At 47.0% G+C, this 9,395-nt stretch overlaps 1 protein-coding gene across 1 annotated transcript; it reads left to right on the top strand.

Moving 5' to 3' along the window:
* The first annotated feature begins 4,680 nt into the window (after window positions 1–4,680).
* LOC138293472 (forkhead box protein D2-like) lies at window positions 4,681–7,910 on the top strand. The gene has a single exon (XM_069232710.1). It carries the CDS (start codon window positions 5,444–5,446, stop codon window positions 6,461–6,463), a length of 1,020 nt encoding a protein of 339 aa, XP_069088811.1. The 5' UTR covers window positions 4,681–5,443; the 3' UTR covers window positions 6,464–7,910.
* The last annotated feature ends 1,485 nt before the right edge of the window (window positions 7,911–9,395 follow it).

Here is a 9,395-nt window from a genome sequence, read left to right as displayed (position 1 = left end):
AGATGATAAAGTCACCCTAAGCAACAGAGGGGTTCCCAAGGCAAGGTCCCCTGGATAACACCAGAGATAGGATCCTGCAGTCCAGAACCAACCTGTGGATGTACACACCAGCTTGTGGGTTAGGGAGCCCAGATCGCTGGGGTGGGCATGGGGCTCATGCTCCTGGCTGCCCCATTACACCCCCACTGCGGATTGGTGTTTGGGGAGGGGGTGGAATCCAGAGCATGAGTCCAAGGGATGGTGAAGTGTGGGGAACCGCCCCCCCAGGGATACAGGTGAAGTACGGTTCACCTTTGTGGTCCAAAGGAGGTTCAAGAAGGGGCAGGATCCTTTCACATTGATTTATGACTTAATTGACTGAATGTTTTTTATTGAAATGTTATGAAGTTATTGATGTATTGTTTTTGAAATGTAACTGCATGTGTTTTTAATCCCATTGTTTTAAATAAATTCCTTCCAACAAAATAACAGTCTTGTCGGTCTGCGTGTGGCGGGTGTTGGGGTGAGGGCTTTCTGGTGGCCTCCTGGTTGTAAGTTTCAGCTTAGGCAGCTAGGAGCCTGCACAAATAGCGCATGTCTAGCTCCTGGCTGCCTGACCTGAACATGAAGAGTGTCTGTCAGGCTGACCTTTGCTCAGCCAGACAGACACTATTCTTGAGGGGCAAAAGGTTGGTGGGTGTAGCTCCTCAGCCCCAAAAGATGGGCTGGGGCTGAAAGTAGGGTTATTTTAACATTAACAAGTTCACACAATGGTTTAAAAGCTACAGGAGTCATGCAACACACATAGGCCTGAAGCCATGTTTCCTTTGTCAGTCTAGTGGTTGGCACAACATGTGCTGAAGTTCACAAGTGACGTTGAACTTTCCCATGTCCTTGGAGTATTGTCTGCACAGCACACTTTGGCCTCACTGGGGGTTTAAATATGTCAATTAGAACATTTAACCATGTTTTAGCGTTCAGAGCAGATACACTGGGGACTGGATAGTGGTGCCTCAGTATGCAGAGTTGAAAAACCAGCAGTCAATCGAAAAAAATCGGGGTGATGATGAATAAAGGCACTTTCTCATTGAAAGCTAGATAGGCAATCAGGCCGGTATGTAGGCAGCAGACAGGCTAGCAAGAAGATATGTTTGCAGTCAAATAGATAGATAGATAGATAGATAGATAGATAGATAGATAGATAGATAGATAGATAGATAGATAGATAGATAGATTTTTAACCCACAATAAAGAGGCAGATGTGTTCCAGACTGGCTGAGAGGTGCAGAACAAGACAAGCTGTGGTGGTTAGCTGACTACAGTTAGGAAGAAACAACATGCGGTTCGTCGTTAAGCTTCAATGACATTGTTTTCCTGATGTGTTTTGCAGCCTGTCAAAATGAAAATGTATTTAGACATCAACAATGCGCACACCTCGCTGTTGTTCATTTCTTTAAATTACAAGGGAAACATCTGGAGGCGAAATGAAAGTAGTTATACATTCCTAAAATAAACGAATTCCCTTGAAACGCACACCACCAACCACACAGTTACAAAGTGTGCACCGGATCATTGTGCCGAACACGTCATATAATATGCATGTGACCTCCTGCAACAAGGGATGGATGGGGGTTACCAAATAAAAATGGAAGAAGGGGACAACACCACAAAACGACGATCGAAAATGCAGGAATATCGATCAGCCCCAACACCCCCCTCAGCAAAATAAATAGATTAATGCCACGGAAACAAATTAGACATTTTATGCGCGCGCAGGGCTATTTCGACTGCGAGCAGTATTTCGGGGCTCGGGGTTGTGTTTAGCATTCACAAAACGCGAGCAAACAAACAAACACGAGTCGATAATCCGATTCATCAATAGAATGGCTTAGGCAAGTCAAACGCGGCAACTTTCGGAGTTACAAAGAGCGTGACCCCGGCCCGCGCGCGCATCCATCTAAAGCGTGCTCCGTTCGTGCCCCAGAATGGAAAATACTCGCGCGTGACAGGTTTATCCGACTGGAGTTTCATTGCCGTTATTGTGGAAGATAACCTCACGTTTAATACAATTAAACGAAAATAAATCCAACTAAGCTGTCAAAAGCGGGGAAATACAATCATATTCGATCTTTCTTATACATATACAGTTTTTTCGCTAGATGTGTCTGGAAACTGGAAGTGGTGTATTAAGTTTTATTTAGATTTATTTACTTATACCAACAACATATGAGTTCGTTCATGGTGACATAAAGTTTCTTCACACTCACTGTGAATATTAGTAATAACTAAGACGCTGGCAGTTACCATTAAATGCGTTTCTGAACTATGGACGGGGGCAGGACCGTTTGAATTAAATCGTTCGAGGATAACATACCTGATGCTGACGCGGGATTGGTGATGCGCAGTGTACACACACTACTTCAAAATAAGGAGATGCTCGTGTAAATCCGACTAACTTTAATGGGTCTTTCTACTCAACAATCCAAGACCAGAAGTGCTTCGAAATTCTGAGTCCCCAGGTATCCGAACCTCTTGCCAATCTACCGCCTTTCTGTTTAGGTCGGAAACTGTGCCTTCTCGGAATTTTTCCAATGGGCGAGTTAGATCTGGCATCTTATTTCTGAAAAATAAATCAATTTATTCAAAGAAAAAACGCGCTAAACAAATCAATATTTTGTTTTTGATTTTCGAATAGTTCGCGAGGAAAGAAGCTTCGCTCCCGTAATGTACTTGTGCCGGTACTGTTTCATGTGGCTCTCTACGCACCTGTGTATTTTCATTTTGCGACCTAAATTCAAAGCTGCTTCAGTTTTATAGTTAAAAAAATGCACCTATGACAAAGGGCCGCCACATATATCACTCGATTCCAAAAGTATATCGGCTTTTGCGGCTGTCTATAGATTGCAACTGCGACAGCTTGATGAAACGCAGCATAAAAAATATCAGATATTGGAAGGAAAACTACCAGAAAATATCCCTCTCGAATACTCCGACTGTAAAAAATGTTGTTAATATCACAGAGGCTCTGAAGAAAGTATTTGATGCAAGGGGTATTCCTTTTTCTTTTAAGAGCTTGGCTTTGACATGGAGGAGCACCCGGCCTTGTCCCGCCTCGGGCATCACGTGGAATGATAAAATTCGTGCACCTAACACCCGATCTGTCGCCTCCTGTCTTCGACTCCCGAAAATGGGGCGCTTTCCGCGCTCTAGGTGGCCCGGTCTCCAATGCCCGCCGCTCAGCGCTGCAATGGTCAGTGAAGTCCACAGGTTCTGATTTTTGGCATATATTTCAGAATAAATATTCTCGTGGTATTCGCACTACGATGCCCCCTTGAAACCAGATCGTTTAGAACGCATTGTTGTTGAACACGCTTTTTGAAATTCAGAAAACTGTTATTGTTAACAAAGTACCCACTTTAATGTCACATGTCGCACGTCATTCTATTTGTAAGCGATTTACGCTGCGTATAAACGTCGCTTATTTCTTATTTTAAAACTTTCTTAATCGACAAAGCACCCTGCTATAGTATTAAATAACACACAAACACACACATATATTTTTATTTAGAAAACCCATATTACAGTTAAATCTCTCCCTTAGATTCCCACGCATTGTGCATAACTCTGTGAGGTATATAAACTGTTTTAAACGTGGTTCTTGTTCCTAATTTTACCGGCAACACACCCCTTGGTATAGTAAATCTTACACATAGTTGTCATTGGAAATATTACATATTTTACATTTTAGAAAACACTGATTGCCGTTAAAACGTATTACATATGACAACTAATTCTCGTGGTAAGTTCTCATTAAAACTCTCACTTGTTAATATATAGAAAGGGATTCTTATTGACAAAGCACGTCTTTTCATATTGCGCGTTTGCACAGAATTGTATTTCTTAAAAAAAAACTCATGAACGTGAGAATTTACATATTTAGACTACGTTTATTGCGTGACGATGCTTCCTAGAATAAACACTCTTACACATTAGCCTTTTGTTTTGTGTTGCACATATTGTGTTATAGTTAGTACGGAGAAAATCGATTTTGCTGAAGTTGAAATGATGGCCAATAACGCATCAATGCCTTCTGGTTGCAGGAAGCTTTGCGGCTGCAAGAGTGCTCAGACTGTCCACCTCATGTTTTCACCCATTTCTAGGTGTTCTGTAAATAGTGTTTGAAGACCACACAGTATTTTCTAATACTGGACCCTGGAAGCGCTGCTGTGTGTTGAGCGACTGTCCCTCCCAGAACACATTGCTCGACTCCTAACATTAAACAATACCATATAATGACCTTCAGTGCGGTAAACTAACTCCAGGAATGTCGCAGCGCGAGACGAAAACGAAATATCCAAGTACCGACTAAGAACTGTAGAAAAAACAACTGTGATACACATCCACAGCTGCCTTTTGAAAGTTGAAAATTGACTTTTCGGGCAGATGCTGCTGTGTGCAGTTGTGCTGAATATACATATATAAATATACTTATTTTACTAAGATATTTAATTGTCTCAAATGGAGAAGTGATAGAAGAGTTTTCCAGATCAGAGGGTTCTTTGAAACCAGGGTGCAAGGCTGCTGCCGGTGGTGCAAAGTGTGTGTGTGTGGTGCGCGCGCGTGTGTGGTGCTCGAGTCCCATCAGCAGAAGCTGCGATAACGTCAGCACGCACGTGACCCGGCGGTGGGATATATGCCTATGAGGGTGCTACGGCCACGCGAGTAGATGAGGTCGGCCTAGATCCGCCAACTCCCCGGCTGCGGCCTGCTGCGCACGGTGGCTGCTGACCAGCGGACCGGCACTCGGGAGGACCACCCAGTGGGTGTGAACCGAGGGGGCCCATCTCCGAGGACTGTGTCACCTCCGGCGGACTTGGGGGAACTTTGAAGTCTGCGAGGAGTTTTGGGAAGTTGCTGATTCCGCGGAGCTCCGCCAGGGGGATGTTGAGGACTTGAGCACAGTAATTGGCCGAGGAGTCGGCGCCCTGGTACAAGACGCTTCTCACTCAAACGGACTCTGGACTTTGCAGCGGCAAGAGAGGCTTCGGGACCTGCGTGGTGCCTCAGGAATCCCACGTTGGGCTCTGCTGGGAGGGCCCTGGAGTTTGCTCGGGCAGGGATACCCCCAGCTCTGCTGCCCACTGGTGCCCGCAGCCTCCACATTCAGGGGGTACCACGAGTCTGCCATCACCGGGTGCCAGTCTAACCCTATCTGTCATGGGGTATCAGAGCCTTGCACAGTCCGGTGGGTCCTGAAATCTGCACAGTGGTGGGGTTTCTGCACTGTCGGGCGCACCTGAACTGTCAAAGTGTGTTGGCATCCGTAAGCAGAGGGGCAGCGCCACCTGGAAACAGGGACCCCCACCAGACAACACCACGGGCTCACGCCCACCAACCCCCTAGGATTGCAGAGAGGGCCCGGGGGTCGAAGCCACCGGGGACCCCTCTCCCAGCCGACGGTACCATGACTCTGGGCGCCGAGATGTCTGATAACTCCACCCTGTCCGAGGACACCGACATCGACGTGGTGGGGGACCTGGCCGGACCGGACCCGGCCAAGTACACGGACTACCAGTCGGATAATGACTCGGACGAGCCGTCGGGGGGGCCGGCGGGCGCCTCGCCCCCCAGCACGCCGGCCAAGAGCGCCCTGGTGAAGCCCCCGTACTCCTACATCGCGCTCATCACCATGGCCATCCTCCAGAGCCCCAAGAAGCGCCTAACTCTGAGCGAGATCTGCGAGTTCATCTCGCAGCGCTTCCCCTACTACCGGGAGAAGTTCCCGGCCTGGCAGAACTCCATCCGCCACAACCTGTCCCTCAACGACTGCTTCGTCAAGATCCCCCGGGAGCCGGGCAACCCGGGCAAGGGCAACTACTGGACGCTGGACCCCGAGTCCGCCGACATGTTCGACAATGGCAGCTTCCTGCGGAGGCGCAAGCGCTTCAAGCGGCAGCAGGCCTCCGAGCTGCTGCGGGACTCGCCCGGCTTCATGGCCGGCTTCGGCTACGGCCCCTACGGCTACACCTACGGGCTGCCGCTGCCCGGCTTCCACCCGCCCCACCACCACCACAACCACCACCACCACCACGGGGCCGCCGGCTTCCACTTCCAGGCCTCCCCCTGCCCGCTGCCGCCCACCGCCTCCGTCTTCTCCACCGCCGGCCTGCCCTCCTTCCTGGGGGGCGAGCTGGCCCGCAAGCCCTTCTACCCCCCGCTCAGCCCCACGCTGCCCCTCATGCAGACCCTCAAGAGCGACTCTCCCAGCAGGCCCTCCTTCTCCATAGACAACATCATCGGGGCGGCGGCCGCCCCCCAGAGCGCACCCACGTCGCCCTACTCTTCCCAGGGGGGCGGCCAGGCGCAGGGGCTGCCCATGCTCACCCCCGGGCAGAGCCACCTCGGCCTGGCCCACGAGAACCTGCTGCCAGCCGGGCAGAACTTTTCAAGCAAAATCGCCAACCTTAACAGCTGCCATTTTTAAAAGAAACATTGTGTGTGGACAAGGTAGGAGCTAATGCGCTTCTTGGCACAACGTGAGGCCGCACGGAGTGACTTTTGGGGAAATGCGGCCATAAAGAATATTTATGAAGTGTAAATATGTGGACAGGTAATGTCGGATGTTAATTGTAGAACTGTTTTAAATCACCTTCTCGAGCCACTCTTCAAGTGTGTCTCGATGGAATTTCACTTTGTTTTTCCAGAACTTGAAAACTTTTTACGTCGTTCTAATTGAACATATAAAATGCTAAAATGACACGCTGTCTACTTTCTGGAAAGGCGCCGAAAACTTTTTCAGCCGCTAAAGTCTAAACTCTGAAGGATGCTTATCAACAGGAAACAACAGCTTTACATACACACAGAGAAACTATGTATGGATTTATAACGGTGTAAAGAACCTTAACAATAATTAAAATAGTCAACAGGGGCATGCTGTGCCAGGCATATTGCAATATTAAATTGAAATGTAGACACAGAAAACATGAGATAAATATTAACACAGTCCTCTGCTGGTTTTTTTGTTTAAAACACAGACTTAAACTTATTTATTTCAGGAAACATGTTTGGCGACTATTAGACAAAAAAACGCAAAAAGCACTGTCTGCAGAAGCCTCAGGGTTTTTAAAGGATTTTAAAAATAGTTTTATTGTTCGAGTGCACATTACTGTTTCCTACGTCAGGAAACATTGATTTGTTAGAGCACGAACTTTAACCCCGTTTAAAAGTTTCAGTTGTTGGCGTATGTGTAGTTCTCTGTAGGCGGCAGAGCCGGAGGGCGCAGGGCTGACATACCTCGGGCAGATCTCCGCTCTCCGCTGGTGCATTGCGTGTTTTCTATTTTATTATTAGCGATCTGTGAATATTTCAGTGCCCTCTGTGGAAATACACACCAACTGTCCGCCTTGTCGTTTGGAAAAGAATTCAAATAAATGTCTGTGGAAATGTTCAAAAAAGCCTTCCTATTTATTTATTCCTAAATTAAAAAATGTTGACGGATCACCCAAAAAAGGAAAGAAAGAAAGAAAAACGATAAGGTAATCTAAGCTTCTAAAAATGTGGTGCTCTAAAGAATTGTCGAATAAGTTGGAACAGGGCAAGCGGCCGCGGCAGGCGTGAGTTTCTCTCTGGGAAAACTGATGGATGGATACTTGAAAAGAGAAACCTTATAAATCAAGCCGATCTTCCAAAGAACCAACCCCTACTAGGATCGCGCCCTCCTAAAATAGAGTCCCTTGTCTGGGAGGATTTATAGCTCATTGAAGTTAATAGTTAAGACGCGTCCTGCGTGGGCGACATGGAGGTACAGTGGGGTTCTGTGGATGGGCTATTATTATTATAATACTTTTCTGCATTTGATTTTTCTTATATTTTATACATAGTATCGGTTTTCACACATGCTAATCATCCATGTATAAAACACAAAAGGGACTGTTTTCAGATTATTTTTTTTAATATCAAATCCACAGCGATATATTCTCAGGTGCATTTTTCCTTTCCTTCAAAAGTGCTGCTGTACAGGGTCGTAAAGCCTGAACTACGTGGATAGTGACCTTCTATTTGCATGTAGACACGCATACTAAAAATATTTATATATATATGGGTCGTTTTTCTGAGAACATTATCGCACTGTCGCCTATTCTATCTATCTATCTATCTATCTATCTATCTATCTATCTATCTATCTATCTACCCCTACTTACTTCTATGCGCTGTTTTGAATCCGTCTTTGAAGCACCACGACTTTTTTTTTAACTGATATGCATTACACTTGAGACTGGATTAAGCAGATAAACCTGCCCTCCATTTCCTTAGCAGTGTTTACCAATGTCCTGATATTGAACTGGCGGTAAATAAAAATGACGTGATTTTGTGGCGGTGGTCGATGTTTTTTGTTCGATGACAACAAACAGGTTTTAGTGCGCAACCTGCTAAACCCACCTTTAAACTTTGAACGTAGGTAGCAGAGAGGGCGTGTGACGAGTCGAGGCGCTTCAGTCCTTCTGTTGTGCATACACTCTACCTGCAGCTTCCAGTCACATGCGGAGCCCCGCATCTCACACCGTGTGTTCAACAAACATGCCAGTGTCACGGAAGACTCATTGCTAGCAATTAGCCAACTGTGGGTCCGGCCCAAGACTTCAGAGCACGGTGATTAGCGGGACCTATTTAATGGCAGCCACTCCGTCCTGGCCAATTACTGTTGCTCTGCCTCAAACTCCTATTAATTAGCGCTTCGAAACAGCGACAATGGTTGCCGCTAGTTGAAACTTGTATTAGTAATTTATTAGTAAGTGGCCAGGGGCGTTTTTGTGTTTTTCACGACAAACTCTGCTCTCTGAAGTGTTTCTGAATGTTGCTCTCGTTTCTCCTCGTCGCCAGGGACATATTTTTCTTTAGTTTATTTATCCTGGTATACTAGATAAAAGACCCTCAGCCGGGTCTCCTCCCGGGGCTGCCGGGTAAGGTAGTCTCACATCTCCGACACACACATGTGCTTTTGAAAAGCGATCTCCTCCGAAGCCCTTGGGGGCGCTCTTTAATGTCCTGACCCCTACAGCGCCCCACAAAGATGGAAGCAGAAAATACGCAGCGCCCAGGGCTGCACCTTCTAGCTCGAGGCGCTCGTGATTTAAGCAAGACCAGGTCCGGGAAAGCCATTTACCTGACGCTGCTCTCAACACATTGTTAATTACGAGGTGGGGGTGTTTTTGACAAGCTCATTTGCTTTGGAGGCCTTGTCTAGGCGTCTTTGATGAAGAGTGAAAAGTAACGAAAAGCTCGCGCCTTCTGTTCACGTGCCCTCTCCGTTAGTCTTTTGTAGGGAGGGTGGGGGGGGGGGGGGGTAATGTGCGATGTTGTCTATCACAAAATCCACATTACCGGATCATTGCGGCAAACACGTTTTCGCTGAACAG

Source organism: Pleurodeles waltl, chromosome 4_2 (genome assembly GCF_031143425.1).
Source record: "Pleurodeles waltl isolate 20211129_DDA chromosome 4_2, aPleWal1.hap1.20221129, whole genome shotgun sequence".
Classification (NCBI taxonomy): domain Eukaryota; kingdom Metazoa; phylum Chordata; class Amphibia; order Caudata; family Salamandridae; genus Pleurodeles; species Pleurodeles waltl.
The sequence above is the reverse complement of the archived record's forward strand: the minus strand, read 5'-3'. Positions and strand labels throughout refer to the sequence as shown.

Bases quoted from the DNA above. Each gene is read 5' to 3' on its own strand.
- LOC138293472 (XM_069232710.1), top strand. From the start codon at position 5,444: ATGACTCTGGGCGCCGAGATGTCTGATAACTCCACCCTGTCCGAGGAC.